This window comes from Brachionichthys hirsutus, chromosome 20, assembly GCF_040956055.1.
Source record: "Brachionichthys hirsutus isolate HB-005 chromosome 20, CSIRO-AGI_Bhir_v1, whole genome shotgun sequence".
Taxonomy (NCBI): Eukaryota; Metazoa; Chordata; class Actinopteri; order Lophiiformes; family Brachionichthyidae; genus Brachionichthys; species Brachionichthys hirsutus.
Window position 1 is genome coordinate 7,006,506 of NC_090916.1, and position 22,815 is coordinate 7,029,320.

The window sequence follows — 22,815 nt, forward strand, 5'->3', positions numbered from 1 at the left end:
CACTGCACTGCCTGTGAAGCTACGTGCTCCTGTGAACCTTTGGTCCTGTTTGTCCTGATAAAAACCCAACGCACAGGGACGGGCTCTGCATCCAGGCTGGACAGCAGTGAAATTGTTTGATTTTAGTTGTTCGGATTTGTAAACGCTCTTCCAACCATGACCAGCTTCGACGAAATCTTGGAGGAAACCGGAAAGTTCGGCCGCTTTCAGAAGCGCATGTTCGCCTTGATGTGCTTGGCGTCCATGCCCTGGGGAGCGGTGTACGTCGGCATTGTCTTTCAGGGCTTCACCCCAGAGCACTGGTGTCGGGACTCTGCCGTGGTGGCGATGAGGCAAGAGTGTGACTGGACCCTGAAAAACAGTCGCAAGCTGACGGTGCCGCTGCCGCTGGTCAACAATTCTGGAGTGCTGGAGCAGAGCAACTGCAAGAGGTACGAGGTGGACTGGAACAGAACGCTGACCTGTGACACGAAGGAGCTCAACCTCAGCAGGGTTCCCACGGCCGACTGCAAAGAGGGCTGGGAGTACGACTATGAGGGGAGACGGTCCTTTGTCACTGAGGTAAGTAACGATTATTATGGGCCATTTTAACGTTTTTAATTTACATTTATTTTCAAGTTTCAAGGAACGTATAGAAACAGTTGAAAGTTGTGAGGGATATTTTTGCCTGTTGTTCCAGTTTGACCTGGTGTGTTCCGATGCGTGGCTGGTGGACATGTACCAGGCCACTCTAAACGTGGGCTTCCTGGTCGGGACTATCGCCATCGGCTACCTGGCTGACAGGTAAGTGTGTGAATGGTTGACTGACTTCTACCAGTCTTCTATTTTTCTGTTAACTGCCGTTTTCATTCAGGTTCGGTAGGAAAACGAGCTACCTGATATCCTGTCTCATGAATGGGATAGCGGGAATCGTGGTGGCCGTGGCTCCAAACTATTCCGCTTTACTAGTTTTCAGAATGCTCTTTGGGTTCGGAGTGAAAGGAGGATGGGTGACCGGATACGTGCTGAGTAAGAAGAGCCTCTTAACCTTTGAGATTTACGGCAGCGATTCCAACAAAGTCACGTGAAGACTCTTCTTCTTTTGCTGCAGCATTAAACGTTCGCCTCTCTCTCAGTCACAGAGATGGTCGGGGTGGAGTACAGACGCACAGTCGGGGTCATTTATCAGATGTTCTACAGTACCGGCCTCCTCTTCCTCCCCTTGTTTGCCTATTTTATCACTGACTGGCGATGGCTGCAGGTAGTCATCACCGTCCCCTACTTCATGTTCCTGGTCTACTACTGGTGAGGGGGTAAAACTCACACTTTTAAACATGTGAAAGTGCTTCTCCCATTAACGTCTGTGATTGTGGAAATGTTTTGCATTTGCAAGGCTTGTCCCTGAATCTCCGAGATGGCTCATCTCTCAGAATAAAAAGGCCAAAGCTGTGGGCATTATTAAGGCGATGGCCAAAGAAAACAAGTTTCCAATCCCCAAGAGCATTGAGGTAAAGAGACTAACTTTAAGATCAATGCATCAAACCTGCTGTAAAATATATCGCTGTTTGGTGAAGGAGCAAAAATCCTAAATCCAAAGTTAAAAGTTGTGGATTGTGATATAAGAACAAGCTAAAAGAGGAAAAACAGCCGGTCCTCTGCTAAATGCAATGTGTGCGTTTGATCTCTCAGTATCTCACAGATGACGAATCAGAATCCTCCACAGCCTCCTTTATGGACCTGATCAGAACTCCGAAAATGAGAAAGTACACCTTCATTCTCAGCTTTAACTGGTAAATCTATTTTTTTATTGTCTTTATTATATGCTTCATGTCTCAACAACGGACATGAAATGTGACCGTGTCTCTCTTCCAGGTTCACCAGTGCTATCGTCTACCAGGGTTTGATTATGAGAGTTGGAATTCTGGGAGGCAACATCTACATCGACTTCCTCCTGACTATCCTGGTGGAGTTCCCCGCCGCCTTCCTCATCCTCGCGACAATAGAACGCATCGGCCGCCGCCTCCCCTTATCCACAGCCAACATCGTAGCTGGAGTCTTCTGCTTTATCACTGCATGCATTCCTGAGCGTAAGTCCAATTGGGTCCTTCGCACATCACCAGATTATGATTTCTCCAAGACTGTTACGTTTAAAAAAAAAAATCTGTCTGCCCTCGCAGGAATGTTCTGGTTTAAGGCGGTGATGGCCTGCATCGGCAGACTGGGCATCACCATGGCCTTTGAGATGGTGGTGTTTGTTAACACCGAGCTGTACCCAACATTTATCAGGTTGTAATTTGCAATGTTGCATCTTGTTCTCTTTTTCTACTGATAAACAGACATTGTAAGTGTCTTTGGGTTAAGCTGGCAAATGAATATGGGGGGGGGGGGGTCACATTTTGTCCCTCCTGGTGGCCAATAAATGTGTTTGGACTCTTCCAACGGCCACTCCTTTTTTTCTTTATCTATTTTAAATATACATTTATTTTATTTTTTTGCAGGAACCTGGGAGTGTCAGTTTGTTCCACTATGTGTGACGTTGGAGGCATCGTAGCTCCATTCCTGCTCTACAGACTGGCCGTCTTTTGGTTGGAGCTTCCACTCATCATCTTTGGTATGTTTTGTGTTATTATGAGTGATATCTGTTGGTCCCTTTCCACACTGGACCAATCGCAGGCGTTAATGTGTTTGAATGTGTCGTACAGGGGTTCTGGCGTTCATGGCTGGCGGCTTGGTGCTGCTGCTTCCTGAGACCAGGGGCGTCCCACTGCCTGAAACCATCGATGACATCGAGTTTCCGGAAAAGTAAAAACATTTCACATAGTTTTCTGTCATGTCTGACAAATACAAGCAGAAAATCTTCAAAAATGAGGAACAGAAAAGAAAAATAAGATTTCCCTTTTGCTTGAAAGCTCATTATATTAAGGATTAATCTATATGTTGTAATATTTCTGGTGTGTCTTCAGATTAAAGGAGAGAACTGGACGGAAAAATCAACAGCTGACCAACCTGCTGCCCGACAACGATGTGACAATTAACAAAGAGCCAGCACTGGTCTAATTGCCTTCTGAGTCCAAAGTATTCATTAACAGTGTTGCTTGTGGATTTCTTTTCCTTTTTGATTGTGATCTGTGTTGGTCTTTGACTGTTATCGCCAACAAGAATTGTGTTACTACTAAATTGATGTTTCATTGTCGGAAAATACAAATGTGTCAGTTATTCGATTGAGAATTCACTGTAAAATAATTCGCCTGTGAAGCTTCTTGGTCACGTGATGCATTACAAAAAAAAAAATTAATAAACCCATAAACTAGCAAAAATGAGTTTTAAAACATATACGTCTTTGGAGAGTTTCTTTGCCTTTTAGCCAAATGAGGAGTCGGAAGAGGAGCTGACGACCTCCAAGAAAAGAAAGCTTAATGTTTTAACACACAATATGATGATGAATATATTTATTAGGGAGAATGTTAGGGGTCAGATTTAAAATATGGGTTTATTTACAGGTGACTGGGCACTGGACATTCCATGACGTGCGAACGCTCTCGTTTGATGACGCTAAACAAAACAGTGTTGTTCATCAGATATTAAATGACTGAGTGGAACAAACAAGGTCATGTTTACTGAAGCTAATTTAAATGCCAAAATGTCTGCAGACCTGCAGGCCTGCGTGGGCGTTGCCCCTCCTCCCTCCCTGATCAGGTGTATGGCCCCACTTGCATCTTCCTTATTTTGTATATTTTTGTAGATTCTCTGCAATTTCATTCACCCAGATATTCATCACTTTAATTAATACCTTACATTTCTTTCCCAATAAGTCTTTGTATGAACTGCTAATGATTGGATCCTGATTTAGTTAGGTTTCACACAGTAGTTATTGGTTTATTTCCTTGTGTCTCATGAGTTTTTCCTTTCTTTGAGGTGATGGGCCGGGGCACTGACATGGAGGTGCGCCCACGTGAGTGCAGGCCGCCAATGGGTTCAATCCGGCCCACAGAATAAATCTGAAACAAAAAAAAATGCAATGAAACATGAACTGCTTAATTTCAATGCATCACCGTGTGTAATGACAATAAAGTGCTATTCTATTCTAAATAGAATTAGAATAAATAGAACTAAAAGAACTACAGATAGACACAGCTAATGTTCAGTGACACGACTGCGATGGCAGACGTGCGTCCAAGTTTAAGCTGACTTTGTGGGAGACACGAATTTGCCTTGAACGGGTTTTCTCATGATTAAATAAACAACTACGCTCGAAGCTCACGCATTAAACCAGCTGCTCCTCGGCACATGACGGCTCAAGTTTCAGAAGTCATTTGAACTGCACGCATTCTTGTAATATGCTGCATCAGAAATGTTTTGCATTTTAAAAAAATGCAGTTCTGTGAAATGAGTTTGACACCCACTGCCCTAATGGGACTGTTCCAAGTGGCCTCATGGGGGAGGGGAGGTTAAGCTTGGGAGTTTATTTTGGAGTGTTATTACAGTTTTAGGGGTAACTCCATATATTATCTCCTTTTAAGGTTAATTGTTATCGCTAGAATGCATTGTGTAAAAAGAAAATCTTAAAAAAACATTTAAAGATCTATTAAATGTAAATTAATTCACCTCTTCAATTTGGGCTGCACAATTTAAACCCTCTTATTCGAGGTGTACTGGGTGATTTTGGAGGAGTTGTATGTTGCTTGTCTTCTGTGGTGTGGAATAAAAATACTGAGCTCGCAACGCTGCTGGACTCCACTGTGTTTCCACTGCGGCTATCCTGAATTAGTAAGAGGCCTATGACCCATCAGCTGGACAGTTTTTTTCTTATGTAACTGAAAACACGTTTACATGAACAAATTTGCTTTGGCTTGTTGTCAATTTCTCTGCTCATTTAGATTTCAGCGGCAGACAGTCCCATTTCGTGAGTGTCTCTAAAGGGAAAACGCTCGTCACACCTTCAGTGACACAAAAGAACGTTTTCATATCTCAGTCCCCAAGAACTTGGATCAGAAGATGACGACATTTGAAGACCTCCTCAGTGAAGTTGGAACTTTCGGACGTTGCCAGAAGCGTCTGTTTATGCTGTGCTCTCTGATTTCAGTGCCTTTAGCATGGGTGTATGTTGGCATCGTTTTCCAGGGCCTCACCCCGGATCACTGGTGTCGGGACTCTGCGGTGGTGGAGATGAGGCAGGCTTGCGGATGGAGTCTGGCAGACAGCCGTAGGCTGACGGTGCCGCTGGTCAACAGTTCTGGAGAAGTTCTGTACAGCAGCTGCGAGCAGTTTGAGGTGGACTGGAACGCCACAAAGCTCACCTGTGACACGCGGGAACTGAATCTGACTGGGGTTCCAGTTACCACATGTAAGGTGAGATCTCTGAGTTGTCATTCCCCATCAAAGCAGCGAATGCTCTCATCCTGGAAAGACTACAGGTCATCTAAAAAGTTATAATAATAATTTGGAGGTTCCGGCAGTTTTGGGGGTGGCGTGAGTTAATCTAACCTTAAATGAGGCTTTGCTACACACGCCAAGCACAATTTCAACTGTTCAATTTGTTGCACCCAACAATTTATTTCATGCATTTAAATTCGAGCTGAAGGAGGAGTCCTATCTGGCCTTCCGATGAGGGAGCAGGGCCGAGGTAGAAGGTGCATGGGAGTTGGCCCAACCGTTCCACATGTGTTTTGTGGACTTGGAGAAGGCATCGGCCGTGTCCCTCGGGGAGTTTTGTGGGGTGGTTCTCTATATCAGTGGTCCCCAACCACCGGGCCGCGGCCCGGTACCGGTCCGTGAGGCATTTGTTACCGGGCCGCACAGAAAGAATAACTCATTTATAACATTTCCGCTGTATCGATTATTCGCGTCCAAAAGGTGTTTTATTTTGAAAAACGACCGGATTTTCTCCAAAGTAACATTCGCCTGTGAATTTTCTTGGTCACGTGATACGTTACTTAAAAGAGCAGTAAACTAGCAAAAATTTATAAAAACAAACCAAAAAACATCTTTGGAGAGCTTCTTTGCTAATGAGAAGAGTCAAACTGAGGAGGAAGAAGAAAAGAAAACTTATTTTAACAGACAAACCAGGAGTCGGACTTAAAACACGGTTTATCTACGGCTGCCTGGCTTCGTTAACGAAGCAATGAAGGGTTCAAAACTGCTTCGGCGCATAGAGACCAAGAACTCTGGATTAAAATACAAGAATGTGGAATTTATGAAACAAAAAACGTGACCATGAAGGACAGAATCAGTTATTGAGGCCACAACTAATGCCTAGTAGATATTGGTGTACCGATAATACTTGTTTAATAGTTATTGCAAGTGCATAATATAAAGATTATTGGTAAGATTATAGTCCTCTTTTTTATTTGATTACCCCCCGGTCCCGACGCCTCCCTGGTGAGGTGTTCAGGGCACGTCCCACTGGTAGGAGACCACGGGGAAGACCCAGGACACGCTGGAGAGACTATGTCCCTCGGCTGGCCTGGGAACGCCTTCGGATCCCCCCCCCCCCCCCCCCCCCCGGCAGAGCTGAAAGAAGTGGCCGGGGGAGAGGGAAGTCTGGTCTTTCCCTGCTTAGGCTGCTGCCCCCGCGACCCGGCCGCGGATAAGCGGTTGAAGATGGATGGATGACATTTCAGTTTTACCAGAAGCTTGTGCAAACAGTATGTGTGTGGAGAGACCCCTTCTTTTTGGGGTGTGATAGGGCTGGCAGCCTTTTCTCAGTCTCATGCATTTCAATTATAGTGGGATTTTGAGCCCATTTGGCATCTGTATTTAATAGGGTTTGTTTTGTTTTTCTTTGTAAGGATGGCTGGGAGTATCAGTATGAAGGCAGGAGCTCCATTGTCACAGAGGTGAGAAATCATCCTAGGTTGATTTTTGATTGATGTTGATATCGGTTATTATAAAAAACATTTCTCAATGTTCTGTTCTTGTTTTAGTCCACTTAAGTCTAAATATTAGTGAGTTCATAACGACACTTTCTCTAAATGACAACAAAATAAGTGTTACGGGGAGCACATCGGGACAAGTGCCATAAAGAAGGGTTACAATATGTATTTATTTAACAATGACCGATGGAAAATCACTCTTTCACCTTATCACTTATTGCCTACAAGTCCCCCGAACAGCCACTCCCTTTTTAAGGAGAATGAGTGCCCAGGAGAGGGCGACACCCTGTGGTGGCCTCTGTTACATAAGCAAACAATAAATCACAGAACCTGGAGCTGTGACTGTCCAAAGGGCTACCTTCATTGCTAGCATTAGCATTTATAGTTTTATACTGCCCGCCAATCTTGTCCAAATTATATCATTAAATGAAATTTTATTATCATTAAACCTCATTCATTTGACCCTTTCCCTGTAATGCTACATGTAAAAGGCCAAATCCTTTCATGTGATGGCGTTTACATGTCATTTATATTAGCTCACACAAATACTCCATCTATCTGTTCCTCGCCCGGCCCCTCTGCCAAATTTTAGAACCCATTGTGGGCCGCGAGTCAAAACGTTTGCCCACCCCTGCTGTATGGAGACATATTCTTCTTCTTCTTGTGCCTTCAGTTTAACCTGGTGTGTTCAGACGCATGGTTAGTGGACATGCACCAGTCGGTCCTCAATATGGGCTTCTTTATTGGTACCTTTGTCTCGGGTTACGTTTCAGACAGGTGAGAACTGGAATAACTTTGGAACTACTGTCACAACACGGCACAGTTATTCTTGAATCATCATGAAATGTAACTTCACACTGTTTCCACTGTAAGAATTATACCTAAATGAATTATTACCCCTCCTGCACATACATTCTCTGTTCTATTGTATTCATCCATCATGGTTTTCAAGTGAAACATGCAAGAATGTGGAAACTTGATTTGTGATCTTTTGTTTCTTTCTTTCTTTTTCCCGCAGGTTTGGCAGAAGGATCAGCCTCCTAATGACCAACATGATAAATTTAACTGCTGGATTGGTGCTGGCATTGACTCCGAACTACATCAGTAGTCTTGCGGTCAAGTTCATCTTTGGTCTTGGAGCCAAAGGGGGATGGCTGATAGGATACGTATTGAGTAAAAACGACTGCCTTTATATAACAAGAGTGATCCGCTTCTCGGCCGAAGTGGTTTTCTTTCTTTATTCAACACATTCTTTTCCCTGTAGTTACAGAGATGGTTGGCGTGGAGCACAGACGTACAGTAGGAATATTGTACCAGATGTTCTTCAGTATTGGCATTCTTACGCTACCCCTACTTTCCTACTTCATAACTGACTGGCGCTGGCTGCAGGCCGCCATTGCTGCACCCTACCTCCTCTTCATTTCCTACTACTGGTATGGAACATATTCTTTTTTGTTTTTTCATCCTCTTTAAGCAGGTACAGTTAGTTTTATGCGTCTGTCACAGTTTAGTTCCAGAGTCTCCAAGGTGGCTCATTTCTCAGAAAAGATTTTCAAAGGCATTGGAGATCACTGAAGCGATGGCAAAGGAGAACAAGAAGGAATTGTCGGTGAACATTGAGGTAAATATACCGGCATGCTTGGCAGGTTTACATGATCTGAACATGCACAGCGTCTACATAAAGTTTTCAAATCATTGCTATTATGTTTCATGATTGCTTCAGACACTGACTAGTGATGAGGGTGACTCCCCCTCTGCCTCTGTGCTGGACTTGATTAGAACGCCAAATATGAGGAAGCACACTTTCATCCTCATGTTCAACTGGTGAGACTCACCCCCAATGTTTTTGACCAGACAAGGTACTAAACACAGGCGATAATGAAACGGCTTGTTTTTGTCTTGGGAGGTTCGCCAGTGCTGTCGTCTATCAGGGTTTGGTCCTGAGGACTGGTATTCTGGAAAGTAACGTCTACGTTGAATTTGTAATCTCTTGTTTGGTGGAGTTCCCCGCTGTCTGCTACATCCTCTTCACAATTGAACGTTTCGGCAGACGTCTTCCCTTTGCCGTTGCCACCATCACAGCTGGGCTCTCCTGCTTAATCATGATCGTTATCCCTGAAAGTAAGTCAAGCTTCTTCTTCTTCTCAACACATACCAGCTGGGCTTTTACCAACTTTGTTTGTTTAATGTTTTGCTTTAGGCTTTGAATATTGTGGTGGATTAAGTGGGACCTGATGGAATTCTACATCTATGGTAACACTGTTGTCTCTGTGTCTCAGAAGTCTTTTGGCTGAAGACTCTGGTGGGCTGCATCGGTCGGATGGGGATCACTGTGACCTTTTTGATGGTGCTGTTCGTCAACGCTGAGCTCTACCCAACATTTGTCAGGCGAGACCAGGCTAACCGACTCTTCTTTCACATGTATCGCGCAGCAGCGCTAGAATATAAAGTGTCAAATCGTTGATTTGGTGCAGGAACCTGGGTGTTTCCGTTTGTTCGACTATGTGTGACATCGGAGGAATTGCAGTTCCATTCCTGCTCTACAGACTGGCTGTCGTCTGGATTGATTTCCCACTCGTCATCTTTGGTAGGATTCTGTCATGCTATCAGTAATAGCTGTAATCATTAAAATATATTTGCACTGTTAACTTAAAAAAAAACGTGGAACTGGGTATTGTAAGGTTAATGCTAAGTGCGGTACTATCCCTTGAAAGCAATAATAATCTGAATCTGAATCCAGCTATTGTTTCACTGTGTGCGTTGTATTTCGTACAGGAGTTATTGCGCTGATTGCTGGAGGTTTGGTGCTGTTGCTGCCTGAAACCAAAGGAGTCCCGCTCCCTGAGACCATTGATGATGTCGAGTTTCCCAATAGGTGAGAATGTTTGACAATGAGGTGCCATGAGTCGGTAGGGGATGCTGCCGTTGCCATGCACACCACCCCCCAAATGCCCACAGTTACACACATTGTAGAATATTAAAGAATTTCTGAATGATTTGTTCTTGCCTGTAGGTCTGTCTGTAATGGCACCTTCAAACTCTGAGCCTCTTCTCATGGCTCTGTTAACAATAAGTGTGAAAATGATGACATTAGGATTAAAAACTAATGAAGATTCTTTCTTTCTTTAAAAAAAAAAAAAATAGAAATTCTCCTTGAATCAATGAACGAAGTGTTCTGTAATTAAGATGACATTTTGTTTTTCAGAAAAAAGAAGAATGCAGAGGAGAACCAAGAAATGAATGAACTTTTAAACCCAGGCCCGGCACACAAGGGCACAGCAGAGTGTGTGAATGGCTAACTTCGTTTCTGGGAGCTAAAGATGTGTTTAATTTGTTTTGGGGGGTTTTCTCTAAATGAAGCATTGCAAACAGAAATCATAATGCAATGTGATATTAGTTTTAAAAAAATATTTTTACCATCACCGGTATCTTTTCTCTGTGGGATGGGCAGCACCTTGTTTCTTTGGGTAGCTTCCTTTAGTGGTTTACTTATTACCAAGGATTTAGATCCAAATATATACAGTAATACTTTGACATACAAGTATAATTGGTTCCTTGACCGAGCTCGTACATCAAATCACTCGTAAATCATAAACTTTGATAGGATCCTTCTGTTTGAGGATTGTACATATTGTTGATGTTCTCCGCTCTTTTGTAGGAAAACACAAGTTTTGTTCAAAGTTTCAGTCTGATGATTATTTCATTTTTACTCAAGGACATATTTACTCCAGGGTATTTATCTATAGGGAGAGAAGTGTATTTGGATGCACATAGTAGTCTGCTCTTCAACCAAGTGAAAGTCTATCCAACCGTCAAAGATTCATTTGGTCATATAATAAAATGAAACCCAAGGTATTCAAATGTAAGAAAATTGAAGTGCTTCCATCATGTTCAATGAGGCCATGACCCAAAGAGGATGATGTTGAAACATGACCTCCAGAAAATGCCACTGTCCGGGATATAATCAAAATAAACATCTCTCTGTCTCTCCTGAAGCCATCTATTTTTGCGTCATATCTCTCTCTCCACATATAATCGGATTAAAAGCCTGATCGGAATAAAAATGCTTCATGTACACATGCAAATCGGATTAGTTTGACCCCGATCAAGCTCAATCCGATCAAGATTCTATCCCGATCGAGGGGGTTGGTTTATACCGATTGATGATCCGATCAGGGCGCATGAAAACACTTATTCCGATGTTTTGGTACGAGCCGTCCTTACTGCGCATGTCTGACGTCAGCTATACATGTCAATTTTTTTATTCCAATCGAAAGTGTGATGCATGAACAAGCAAGTCCGAATCGGATCAATATTTTTAGGGTCCATGAACATGATTAAAGAAATTTTGTCCATGTAAAATCCTTTTCCGTCAATGCAAAAATAAAATGATGTGTCACTATGTTCATAACAGCACGCTAGAGACTACTAAAGTGTTACCCTCAGTTCTTCTCCTGCCAACGGTGTGCTTACTTTTTCATTATTATTATTATTACATATTGCCTGAAGTGCTGCAAAGCATCAGCGAAGACGCAAGAGAACATATTAAAATAATTAAATGGAAAAGGGTGGAACAGTAGCGCGGGTTCTGGATTGAAACCTGCCTGGAACTTTTCCTCGTGAAAGTTTGCATGTTCTCCCCTTGTCTGCACGAGTTCTCTCCGAGTCCTGTGGCTCATAACCCTGACATTATGGTGAATTTATTACTCTAAATTTGCCACAGGCTTGCATGTGAGTGTGTTTGGTTGTTTGTCTTTAATAAGGCTCTGCAATAAACTTAAAATTGCCCAGGATGTACCCACCATCATAACGTGACATCAAGCATCATCGTGATGCTCAAAAACCTTGAGCATAATTTAACTGGATCAGCCAACTGAAAATGTTATTTTGAGCTCATTAAATGTTTTAAATAAGCCGTAATATTAGACTGAAACAGACTTGTGTTTTGCCTCTGTTGTGTGCAATGTGGGTTTTGCTCTGGTCCTGTTATTAGTATCTGACCTTAGACTGCTACAAGGCATGTATGTATAATTATTAAAATCCAACAGTCACGCCAGAAACCTCTTTGTAGTAGAAGGAGATGTCGTAGTATTTAGTTAATGTCAAACAGCTAATGGAAAATTCCATCTAATAGCCGGTGCTGAATGGAAGATGAATGAGTTATGTGTAAATAATGCTGCTTGTGGTGACCTTGTTGGAAGGTCAATGGTTCAATCCCAAACACTTGCACTCAATAAGTATTGCTCTACTGTATCTATCTGGTTGTATATTATTTTGATGTGCCATTTAATGAGTACCGTACTTTTTAATTATGAAATAGTAATTAATGATAATAATATAATATGTTTGTACTAATTATACTGTACTCGTATTAATGTTTGGACAAGCAATTTCAATTTACAACAGTCAGGAACACTTAAAGGCAATGACTCGGCAACTAGACGGACTTGTTTTGTATAACGGAGGCTTGCTTCAAGCTGAGTTATACAATTGCTTTGAGTTTAATGATTTAAGCAGCGGATGAACCCAGTTAGTGTCTCTCTGTCTAACGAGAATACTAGGTGTGCTAAACAGTGCAGAATCAGTCTGACCAGTTTTGGTTCCTTAGTCACCGAAGACTTGGGGCAGAAGATGACGACATTTGACGACCTCCTCGATGAGGTTGGAACCTTCGGCCGGTGTCAGAAGCGAGTCTTTGCCCTGCTTTGTCTGTTATCGTTGCCTTTTGCCTGGATGGATGTGAGCATAGTTTTCCAGGGCTTCACCCCGGATCACTGGTGTCGGGACTCTGCGCTGGTGGAGATGAGGCAGGCCTGTGGATGGAGTCTGGCAGACAGCCGTAGGCTGACGGTGCTGCTGGTCAACAGTTCTGGAGAAGTTCTGCACAGCAGCTGCGAGCAGCTTGAGGTGGACTGGAACGCCACAAAGCTCACCTGTGACACACCTGAACTGAATCTGACTGGGGTTCCAGTTACCACATGTAAGGTGAGATCTGAGTTTGGGGCACTGTGTAAAATAAAAAGAGAATGACTACAGTATAAAATCAGGACCTTTTTGATGCTAAGCATTTTAGCATTATTCAACTCGGATGGTGTTTCCTCCAACGTGAAACTTGAGGCGATTTCAAATGTCATTTGGTTGGGCAGTCATGATCTTTTATTATTTTCTCGTCTTTCATTGCATGATTTGGACCCATTGTTCAATGTGTTCTCAAATGCCACTTACCAGGCAGCTGTATATTTGTAAGGCTGACTAGAGAGCCAGTTAAAGAATGTATCCAATATTTTTATAAAGGGCGAGAACATTGCCAGCCAGTCTGTTGAGGATTTAATAAACGAGTCACTGTCTGGTTGAAAAGGTGCTGCCCTTATTGGACCTTGAGGTTAAAGGCCGGCTATTATGGTAGAAAAGGACAAGTGACATAAGTGAATAATAGCAGAGTAATATTCAGGCTGTATTGGGTCTGACTGAATGAGGAGGCTTTTTCAGTCAGTATAAAATGCTTTTGGTTTGTCTTTGACGGTAAGGATGGCTGGGAGTATCAGGATGGACGCAGGAAGTCGTTCGTCACAGAGGTGAGAAACTCCAACTTTAGTCCTGCTTATTTAAGTCATTGTAAAAAATAAATGCCTTCCCCCCCCTCCCAATTTGAGGGTCAAATGTAAGTACGTGTACAAACACACTGTGATGTTTTCCCATCGGGTTTCAGTTTGACTTGGTGTGTTCGGACGCGTGGCTGGTGGACGCGTACCAGTCCATTCTCAACGCAGGCAACCTCGCTGGCAGCTTTGCTTTCGGCTACATTTCAGACAGGTGATCACACGGTGTTTTACCACGCGTGCACCGCTGTGCACCGCCTACGAGCGCTGCTTTGTTTCTGTGTTCTGCATTGAAGCGTTCTAACACAGATATATTTTAGCCAAATTATTAGAAGGTAACGACACTGAAATGCTGTAATGCTTAATCTTTCGTGTGCCCCCCCCCCCCCCCCCCCCCAACAGATTTGGCAGGACGATCAGTATCCTCCTGTCCAACATACTGAATCTGATCACAGGGTTGGTGTTGGCGATAACTCCAAACTACGCAGCTATTCTGGTGATCAGGTTCATATCCGGCATCGGCCTCAATGGAGGATGGATGACTGCATATGTGCTGCGTAAGGTTTACACTCTTCAGAGGTCACGACGAATCTGGAGTAAAGCTCGCGACCTGTTGCCATGATGCAGATAGATTTAGTCTTTGCATTGCGGTAAGATGTGTTTGCCTTTTTCTGTTAGTCACAGAGATGGTTGGGGTGGAGTACAGACGCACGGCGGGGATATTGTTCCAGACGGTCTACACTGTTGGTATTGTCATCCTGCCACTGCTTGCCTACCTCATCACTGACTGGCGCTGGCTGCAGGCCGTCATCGCTGCGCCCTACCTGCTTTTCCTGTCCTACTATTGGTATTAGCATTTATTTTACTGTTGTTACTGTTTACACACACACACACACAGAGTTCTGTGCCTGGAGAATGGCTTGTGTCACAGGTTTGTTCCAGAGTCTCCAAGGTGGCTCATCTCTCAGAAGAAATATCCGAAAGCGTTGGAGGTCACTGAAGCGATGGCGAAGGAGAATGAGAAGAAACTCTCCACCAACATTGAAGTAAGTAGATGTGGCAGTTGATGTGATCCATCTGTCGCATGATTGCATTGAAGATGATCACTTGTTTCAGACGCTGACTGTTGATGAGGGTGACTCCCCCTCTGCCTCTGTGCTGGACTTGATTAGGACTCCGAATATTAGGAAACACACGCTCATCCTCATGTTCAACTGGTGAGACTCGCCTAAAGTCATTTGGACCAACCCGTCCCTTAAACGATGCCGCCATTGAATACTGTCGTCTCCATCACGGTAGGTTTGCCGTCACTGTGGTCTACCAGGGTCTGGTGATGAGAATCGGTATTCTCGGAGGGAATGTTTACCTCGACTTCCTTATATCCGGCGTGATGGAACTCCCTGGTGCATTTGTAGTCCTCTTCACAATAGAACGCTTTGGCCGACGGATCCCTTTTGCATCCGGCAACATCATAACTGGAGTCTCCTGCTTGATCACCGCCTTTGTCCCTGAACGTGAGCGGAACGACTTATTCGTGGACACACTCAGAAGTCATGGGCTTCACCTTCCATTGATTCTTGGGAATAAAAAAAAAAAAACCCAGATCTAATACGTGGGAGGAAATCAGAACAGGCAAGCAAATTGATTGATGCTTTTCCTCTGCGCCTCAGAAATGTTCTGGCTGAAGACAGTCATGGCCTGCGCTGGTCGGTTTGGGGTCACCATGTCCTTTTTGATGGTGATGTTTGTTAACGCCGAGCTCTATCCGACATTTGTCAGGTAAAATCAGACTGATCAGCTCTCCTTCCACATTCGCCACGCGGTGCTGAGATTTAAAGGATAACCCTGTGGTTCATGCCTGAGTCGATGCAGGAGCCTGGGAGTGTCCGTTTGCTCCACTATGTGTGACGTTGGAGGCATCGTAGCTCCATTCCTGCTCTACAGACTGGCTGCCATCTGGCTGGAGCTGCCACTTATCATTTTTGGTAGGTTTTTGGATCATTGATATTCATATCAAGGAAAACGCATGTCCACGTTAGTGCAGATGGGCAGTGGGACTTTCTGAGTTATTGTCCACCAGTGACATTTAATGTCTTCTTTGACTCTGACACTGATCCAGCTGCTGTTTCTCATCCAGGAGTTATTGCGCTGATCGCTGGAGGTTTGGTGCTGTTGTTGCCTGAAACCAGAGGAGTTCCTCTCCCTGACACCATTGATGATGTTGAGTTTCCCAAAAGGTGAGATCATGTCAATACTCTCCTGAATAGTTGATTAAACGTATAGCACATTCTCATGAATCATCAGAAGTGGATCATTGGAAGGAATTGATCAGTGGCACTCAGAATTCAGAAGTGGAACTAAATTCTGAAAATGAAAAGTATAGGAATGATGATCTAATTATGACACAATCTTTTTGATTGACGATGTGTTCGATTCAAATCCACGTTGAATCTCACGATGTATTCTGCTGAAATGAACGCAGGAAGTGTTCTGTGATTACTGCTAATGTGATGCCCCCCCCCCCCCCCCCCTCAGGAAAAAGGGAGCACATAGAGGAAAATCAACAATTGTATAAAATGTCAAAATCATACCTGAAAACCAACGAGGAGCCGGATGTGTGACTGTCCTTTACGGGATTCAAAGTTCAGTCTTGGGACGGAATCGAGCTACGAAAACCTTCACCAACATTCATCGAAAATCTTGCCGATGGCTCCATTTGGTAGAATAAATTGTTCACGGGCGGAATCAAACCTGAGTCCAGCGGAAGAGTCAACCATTTCCTGAGAGTCCTGAGAGTATTTATCGCCTCAAGCCGAGTATGTTTTTTTATCATTTAGCTTGTATCTCCAGCGCTTTGTTTAAGCATGTACGATATTGATTAAATATTTCCAATACTGCGTGTGTCTTTCAGGATTTGACCACATACACGATCACATTAGTTTCAGAGGGTATTTTCTTTTTCCTGCAACGCTAGCGTTGGCGCTGCTACTTTACTCTTTGTATTACACTCAAGATAGTATCATCTACTGCTTTGTATGTGTGGAGCAGGGGGGGGTTGACGCTGTTGGAAAAAAAACATTTCTCAAAAGCAGGAATAGCATTTACTTCTAGGACTTCCAGTACAGGGAGCAAAAACACTTGTGGGCATCACGTATCTTTAAAAGGTACTATTGCTTGCAGTAACTGGCAGGTCTGATGGCTTTTAGTTGGCCTTGATCGTTCTGTCGATCCACTCAACAAATTTGGAGACTCGAGCGTAGACGCCGGGTTTCATGGCGTTTGCACATCCCAGACCCCAGGAGGTCACGCCCTGCAGTGTGTACTTATTCTGGGAATAACACACCAGAGGACCGCCGCTGTCACCCTGCAGAAAGAAACCGCACAGATGCTTTCATGTACTATATTTAGCACTAGAGCTAGTTTTAGGATCATATCCTGGCTGGGAAGGGAAGACCATGCAAATCAGAAATGCAAGGGTTTTCCAAAATGATCTCCCGTTTCCTACCTGGCAGCTGTCGCTTCCTCCGTCGATGTTCCCAGCACACATTTCGTGGTTCTGAACCCTGCCGTTCAGGTAGGAAGGACGATTGCAGATCTTGTTCTCAATCACAGGGAAACCGGCTTCCTTCAGGATGCCTTCTCCTCCCGTATCTGCAACACACCTTCACGCAGTTACCCACCAGCTTCCTCTTCCTTCGTGCAGATTTGACGTTTCAGAGTGTCCCTTCAAATGCATTTTGTGATGGTTCGGTTCGCGCTCAGTGTCAGGTGCGAGTCGGTGGGTCACTTGCTGCACCTTGAGTTTCACCCCATCCAGTAACGTAGCACTCGGTTCCACTGGGAACGACGTAGTCCCTTTCTGGAAGACAAGCTTGCAGGACTTTGTCGGTTATCAGCGCAGGACTGAAAACATGGAAACGCATATGAATATTTTTTATTTAATACCGATAAATAAGGCAAAGTCTAAAACCTCAGGAAGCACATCTTACAGACTGATCTTCAGGAAAGACCAAATATGAGAACTAGAAAAGCACCCGGGGAGCGCAGACCTCCGCCGAGCAGCTCATTCTCCCTATATTGTGATTTACACCAAAAATACCGTATTTTTCGGATTATAAGTCGCGGTTTTTTTCATAGTCTAAGGGCTGGGTCGGTCGGGCTGGGGTGCGAAGCGGGCCGGGCTCGAGCCGCGGCTGGGGGAGCAGTCGCCCCGTCGCCCCCCCCTCCCCGCCCGCCGGAGGCCGCGCGGCGCGCGCGCCCGCCTGGCGGGGTTTCCCCGTCCCGTCTCGCGGAGCGACGTATAATCCGGAGCGACGTATAATCCGAAAAATACGGTACTTGCCCTTTGCTGAATTTTTAGCTTCCTTAACCATGAAAATGTGCTTATCGGTATTATTAGTGCTTCGACTTGTGCTTACGACTGCAGTTTGAGCAGAGCGATGTCGGCTCTGTTGGGTCCCAGCACCAGTTTTTCCAGGTTCCTCTCTTGTTTTGATGGCTCATTGGCTCGTTCTGTGTGGATGCCCAGGACTACCTTGTATGCCGAAGGCCGTGTGGACCTGCAGCGCACCACATGCACACTTTATAGTAATTGTGTGATAGAATGTGATCTTTGCATGTATTTTAAATGTCCGTCTGACCTCTCCAGGCAATGTGCAGCAGTGAGGACCCACTGGGGATGAATCAGAGTCCCCCCACAGAAATGAACTCCTCTACTGTGGGAGAGAGTCAGACAGGAATTCATGTAAATCTGTCTGTCAATCAATCAGAGACAGATCATTCAGTGCATGAATGGGTTCAAGACATTCGTATGAATGTCGTAAATCCGTTTGCAGTTCAGTGTTGTTCTACTCACTTGGACCTGAGGCTGATTTGCCAGGGCCAGGAGTAAGGTTTAGAAACGCAGCCTCCCACAATACGGCCAAAGCAACGTTTGGGCTTGACCACTGGGTTGCCACAATTCATTCGAGCTAAAAAAAAATGAAGTTCGCAGTCATTTCAAAGCATCTTTTTCTTGTTGTCTCGCAACAAAAGCACCAAAATACAGCCGATGCAGGCATTAAGTTTTATCAATTATGAAATCCCGATGGCCAATCAGAGTACCATAAGAGCTCACCAGTGTTATCTGGCTGTGAAGGCACAAAGCTGAGTGAATTTTTGTGTAATGTTTTATACAAGTAGCGATCGTATACCACAATCAGGAATCTGGCAGTAGTCCCATTTCTTGTCGGGGTCGGTGGTGTAGCACCACGGTCCGTTCACGTCGCGGTCTGGATTTCTGCAGCTCTGCCAGTGGGAAGGAAGGAGCGAGCGTTAGCGTTAGCGAGTGCGCTGCAAATACTCATCACTGCAGAGGCGAAAAACACTTACATTGCCCTCTAGGCCTTTGGTGGGATGAGTTTCTGGGGTGAAGCTGTTGTGTGTGTGGGGGTGCTGAGCGCTCCAAGCCTGGCAGTTCACACCCAGAATGGTGATGGAGGTCGGACCCCGGTATGTGTCTCCGTTCCCAACCTTGCAGTCTGATGCAGATGGGAAAATAAACATAAACAACATAGAACAAGATTCAAAACTAGAAACGCACCCAGAGAGCACAGAACTCCGCCAAGCAGTTCATTCCCCCCTCGTAACTGGATTAGCACCGTCCACATGGTGATCAGGACCATCATCAAAAGGTTCTGAACTGTTCTTGGTCTCTTTATACACCAACCACGAAACGTAAAAGTGAATCGGGGTTTATGCGTATTTGTATCTGATTTTTGAATGTTTTTAATGTTAAAATTCAGTATTGTTTCCTGACCTCATTCTGGATCAGATCCAGAAGACATTTTGCATGATTTTTTTTAGTCTCCATTTTCAGTAAATTGGAAAATGGAGACTACAAAAGTTTTGTTTTTTGTATCTAGACAGGGATCCAACATTTGATGGTATCTACGTTAGACCAAGACCCATCTTCAGATTTTTTTTCATCAAGATCCATCCAGCATTTTCTTTTTTTCTTCTTCAAAATACTGCGAACAATCAGACAAACGGCATCCTTGGTGGCGGTAAATACTGTGTACCTGTTGGGGCTTGGTTGATGGTGGGGGATGCAGGCTGAGGCTTAGAGGGTTCAGTGGGGGCTGGTCCCTGATTAATTGTGGGGCATTTCTCTAGGTTGCAGTACTCCCAGCGGACTGTGGGGTCCGTAGTGTAACACCAAGGAGCTCGGTCACCATCAGGGTTCCTGCACAGGTTCTTTTTGAGATCCCTGTTGAAAGAAGAATTATGGAACTTCAACACCACAGGAACCAACATCCAGTTTTTTTGTTGTTGTTGGTTTTTTTTACATTTATTTTTTAAAGAATGAAACCAAGGAATGAACTAATAATCTGCATCGTTGTTCTATGAGATTATCTGTCGCTCACGCTTTTGGGAATTTCTGTGGAGTTTTCGAATGTCTGTGGGGAGTCGAAGCGCTCCAGGCTTGACATCTTTTCCCACTGATTGTCTCTGAAGTGATGCCACGGTAACTTGAGCCATTGCCCTGGTAACAGTCATCCTCATCTGGGGGGATCACCGGCTCATCTGAAACAAGGGGACAACAAAAATCAGGCTGATTGATCCATGCGAGTTCCATGCGTGTCTGAAGACGGAGATCAATGTCCCGTTTCCATTGTTCCATTTTTTGGGGGGGTCACTGATGTACCTGGTGGCGCTTCATTCCCACAGCTCGGCACTCTGCAGAATTCCCAGCGAGTTGACGGATCCGAGGTGTAGCACCAGGGCATTCTCTCATTGTCGGGGTTACGACAGTAGTTGCTATCCAGGCCTCTGGAGACAGGAATTATGCAAATTACTTCTCTTTTTGTTTGATCACAAGATATCTTGAAAAGCTTTTAATAATTCTGTACGGTGGATCTTAGGTGAAAGAGAAATCAGAAGTCATTTTTAGGCAGATCTGTGCAGAGCGAATATCCTGTGAGACCATGAATCTTCCAAGGCCTTTAAAAAAACCAAAAAAAAACCAGACTTTGTTACAACCTAATGATCTTCTGTGAGGATTATTCAACTGACTTGCACGGGTAGTTGTCTGGGCTGCGGTTGTGCTTGTGCGGCGTCTGGGCCGACCAGCTCTGACACGTTTTGCCGGTCTCCGTCACAGATACTGTGCCCCTGTATGACCCGCCTTCACCGGTGGCACAGGTCAGCTCCGGGATGATGGTGGGAGGCTCGGACGCTGGGCGCGGAAGGTGAGAGGGATTGGTTAAAGAGCTCATAGTGGAAACAAAGACAAAATTGTACAAATACAAATGCAAAAGCTTTGTAGGATTCCAATCCATTATGGAGGAAGTGCATAGTGTTGTAGAGTTGTAACAGGACTTACTACAGTGGGGTATGGAGCACAAGTCCCACCGTTTGGATGGATTGGTGGTGAAGCACCAGGGTCGGGGGTCTCCATCCGGGTTTCTGCAGTAGTTCTCCTCCAGATACTTCTCTGGAAGTCTGGGCGTAAACAGACCAAAGACATTTTGTCTCTATAAAATAGGTTTCATTTCCAGAACTCGTGAAGATCCTGCTGGTGCCATGATGGATGCGCTGTGGCCCTACGCGCTGGGGTTGTAGCCATGGCTGTGAGGCTTCTGCGAGTCCCAGCGCTGGCAGGTGAAGCCGTTTGCTGTGGCGGAGACTTTCCCTCTGTAGTCCTCGCCGCTGCAGTGTATGCACTCCTCTGTGACGGAGCAAGGACACAATGTGTGCTATGCATACACATTAATGTAAATAATAGTCTATTGGTCAATCGGCAAAAGATAAATTTGCCAATTTTGACAATCAGGGGGGAAAAACGGGTAATTTAGACACAAAAACTTTTTTTTTTTTTTTTTACCAGTGCAACTGGGAACGTTGCAGTGTTCCCATCGGGTGTTGCTGTCAGTGGTGTAACACCAGGGTCCCTCGCTGTCGCCATCAGGGTTTCTGCAGAAGTTAGAGTCCAGGTCTTCAGCGGGTTTGTTCTGCGGTGTGTAACTGCAGCAGACACCAGATTGTAAGACGGCGTGCAAAACGTTACGATGCAAGAGGCAACGTCACCTTTTAATATATGAACACACACTTCGGCCTGTGAGGGTAGCTCGCTGCCCATCGCTGACATGTCTTGTTGGTTTTTGTTTTGGACTTCGTTCCTCTGTAGTCCTTTCCAATTCCATTTACACACTCCAGGAGGAACCCTAGGTGATTTTTTTTTTAACATTGAATAAAAAAAAAAACTCTGTTATTGACATTTTATTTTAAATATCTGAGTCAAAATTGATTCCAATGTGCTTTTTTTCTTGCCAGTATGTTTGCAGACCCAGTCCAAAAATCACTGGTCATGCAACATAAGCTAAAGATTAACCACGATGTAATGGAGGCTAAGAAATACCGTTTAAACTGTAGACTGGAGCAGCCAGGAGACTTTCTAAATCCAGTATGCGTAAAAGAAAGACTTCTTATAGAACACGAAAAGAAAAAAAAAAGGTGTCTTGCCATTTTTTTCATAAAAAGCTGTGCTGCTTCTGCGAAAGACTGGCTCTGTTTTAGAGTTTCCTGCCGTCGTCCAGCAATCCTGGTCCTTTTCAATATATATGAAAGACCTATGGAAAATGGAGAGCAGGCGTCAGGTCGCGCTGGAGAGCCAAAAGTCGTGCTACATAACGAGTGTGTGGTGCTTAAAAACGGGAACTCACTTGCACGTGAAGGAGGATTCAGCATCGCATTTGGAGCCGCAATCGGCTACAGAGTTGGCAGAGTACTGCTTTCTTCTCAGCGAGATGATCCACGCTCCTTCAGTTTTGACGTATCCATCCACGTCAACACCAGCGACTGAAATCAGCCCCCCCCCCCCAAAAAAAAGCACAAGTTGACAAATCACCGCACATGAATGAAGGGAAAAATAGCTTTAAAAACCGCAAATCAGCAACAAGATATGTTTCAGCGAATGCAATATCTTATATCCTACCAGTGCAGAGCAGAGCTCCCAGCAGGAGAGCTATCCTGTTCAGATCCATGGCGAGGCCTTTATTCTAGCAGCTCATCATTGACTCTCATTGAGATTCTCCTGGTATATCATCGGGCTTCTTTCAGCACATCGGGAAGGCAAATAGACAAATAGTCAATCATTGGCCCGACAAGGACGGGATATGAGCTGCAGGTCAAAAAACATGTTGATTGAGATTTTGGAACACTACATTTTACAATGTTATATAACAAAGTCTCCCGTGTTCTGCTGTACTTTGACTAATTCAATTGCTTTTGCATGTACTTGTGTGTAGTTTAAGGCTTACCTTGCTGCACGTATGAAACAGCATCAGCTGGGGAGCAGGGCGGCAGCCTTGGGGAGAGGGGGGGGG

At 44.5% G+C, this 22,815-nt stretch overlaps 4 protein-coding genes across 4 annotated transcripts; 3 read left to right on the forward strand and 1 right to left on the reverse strand.

Annotated features, from left to right (window-relative positions):
• The first annotated feature begins 156 nt into the window (after positions 1-156).
• On the forward strand, positions 157-3,244 carry LOC137909113 (solute carrier family 22 member 2-like). Its single transcript, XM_068753537.1, has 11 exons — positions 157-561; positions 680-783; positions 854-1,008; positions 1,116-1,284; positions 1,373-1,487; positions 1,669-1,769; positions 1,852-2,066; positions 2,157-2,265; positions 2,478-2,590; positions 2,682-2,781; positions 2,943-3,244. The coding sequence occupies exons 1-11, from the start codon at positions 157-159 to the stop codon at positions 3,034-3,036; spliced, it is 1,680 nt and encodes a 559-aa protein (XP_068609638.1). The 3' UTR covers positions 3,037-3,244.
• Positions 3,245-4,974: 1,730 nt separating this feature from the next.
• On the forward strand, positions 4,975-10,150 carry LOC137909621 (solute carrier family 22 member 2-like). The gene is made up of 12 exons (XM_068754085.1): positions 4,975-5,328; positions 6,768-6,815; positions 7,525-7,628; positions 7,870-8,024; positions 8,116-8,284; positions 8,358-8,472; positions 8,575-8,675; positions 8,758-8,972; positions 9,131-9,239; positions 9,326-9,438; positions 9,627-9,726; positions 10,057-10,150. Exons 1-12 carry the CDS (start codon positions 4,975-4,977, stop codon positions 10,148-10,150), a joined length of 1,677 nt encoding a protein of 558 aa, XP_068610186.1.
• A 2,332-nt stretch (positions 10,151-12,482) lies between these two features.
• On the forward strand, positions 12,483-16,041 carry LOC137909051 (solute carrier family 22 member 2-like). Its single transcript, XM_068753460.1, has 12 exons — positions 12,483-12,836; positions 13,379-13,426; positions 13,561-13,664; positions 13,853-14,007; positions 14,129-14,297; positions 14,382-14,496; positions 14,567-14,667; positions 14,750-14,964; positions 15,121-15,229; positions 15,323-15,435; positions 15,588-15,687; positions 15,986-16,041. The coding sequence occupies exons 1-12, from the start codon at positions 12,483-12,485 to the stop codon at positions 16,023-16,025; spliced, it is 1,623 nt and encodes a 540-aa protein (XP_068609561.1). The 3' UTR covers positions 16,026-16,041.
• Positions 16,042-16,652: 611 nt separating this feature from the next.
• plg (plasminogen) lies at positions 16,653-22,473 on the reverse strand. Its single transcript, XM_068753459.1, has 19 exons — positions 22,425-22,473; positions 22,153-22,288; positions 21,953-22,059; positions 21,540-21,654; positions 21,315-21,454; positions 21,038-21,158; positions 20,814-20,932; positions 20,504-20,666; positions 20,136-20,260; positions 19,855-20,014; positions 19,510-19,697; positions 18,821-18,969; positions 18,643-18,736; positions 18,306-18,420; positions 18,091-18,165; positions 17,869-18,009; positions 17,247-17,353; positions 16,956-17,101; positions 16,653-16,814 (listed from the first exon to the last, which is right to left on the reverse strand). Exons 1-19 carry the CDS (start codon positions 22,471-22,473, stop codon positions 16,653-16,655), a joined length of 2,412 nt encoding a protein of 803 aa, XP_068609560.1.
• Between the last annotated feature and the right edge of the window lie 342 nt (positions 22,474-22,815).

What these genes read in the sequence shown, in the direction of transcription:
- LOC137909051 (XM_068753460.1), top strand. Translation starts at nt 12,483, where the DNA reads ATGACGACATTTGACGACCTCCTCGATGAGGTTGGAACCTTCGGCCGG. An exon ending in AACTCTCCACCAACATTGAA is followed by an intron (nt 14,497 to 14,566) that starts GTAAGTAGATGT and finishes CACTTGTTTCAG; the next exon opens with ACGCTGACTGTTGATGAGGG. An exon ending in CACCGCCTTTGTCCCTGAAC is followed by an intron (nt 14,965 to 15,120) that starts GTGAGCGGAACG and finishes TCTGCGCCTCAG; the next exon opens with AAATGTTCTGGCTGAAGACA.
- LOC137909113 (XM_068753537.1), top strand. Translation starts at nt 157, where the DNA reads ATGACCAGCTTCGACGAAATCTTGGAGGAAACCGGAAAGTTCGGCCGC. An exon ending in ATCGGCTACCTGGCTGACAG is followed by an intron (nt 784 to 853) that starts GTAAGTGTGTGA and finishes GTTTTCATTCAG; the next exon opens with GTTCGGTAGGAAAACGAGCT. An exon ending in CAATCCCCAAGAGCATTGAG is followed by an intron (nt 1,488 to 1,668) that starts GTAAAGAGACTA and finishes TTGATCTCTCAG; the next exon opens with TATCTCACAGATGACGAATC.
- plg (XM_068753459.1), bottom strand. Translation starts at nt 22,473, where the DNA reads ATGGATCTGAACAGGATAGCTCTCCTGCTGGGAGCTCTGCTCTGCACT. An exon ending in CCACAGAAATTCCCAAAAGC is followed by an intron (nt 19,698 to 19,854) that starts GTGAGCGACAGA and finishes TTCTTTCAACAG; the next exon opens with GGATCTCAAAAAGAACCTGT. An exon ending in CCAAAGGCCTAGAGGGCAAT is followed by an intron (nt 18,737 to 18,820) that starts GTAAGTGTTTTT and finishes TCCCACTGGCAG; the next exon opens with AGCTGCAGAAATCCAGACCG.
- LOC137909621 (XM_068754085.1), top strand. Translation starts at nt 4,975, where the DNA reads ATGACGACATTTGAAGACCTCCTCAGTGAAGTTGGAACTTTCGGACGT. An exon ending in CATGATCGTTATCCCTGAAA is followed by an intron (nt 8,973 to 9,130) that starts GTAAGTCAAGCT and finishes TCTGTGTCTCAG; the next exon opens with AAGTCTTTTGGCTGAAGACT. An exon ending in GATGTCGAGTTTCCCAATAG is followed by an intron (nt 9,727 to 10,056) that starts GTGAGAATGTTT and finishes TTTGTTTTTCAG; the next exon opens with AAAAAAGAAGAATGCAGAGG.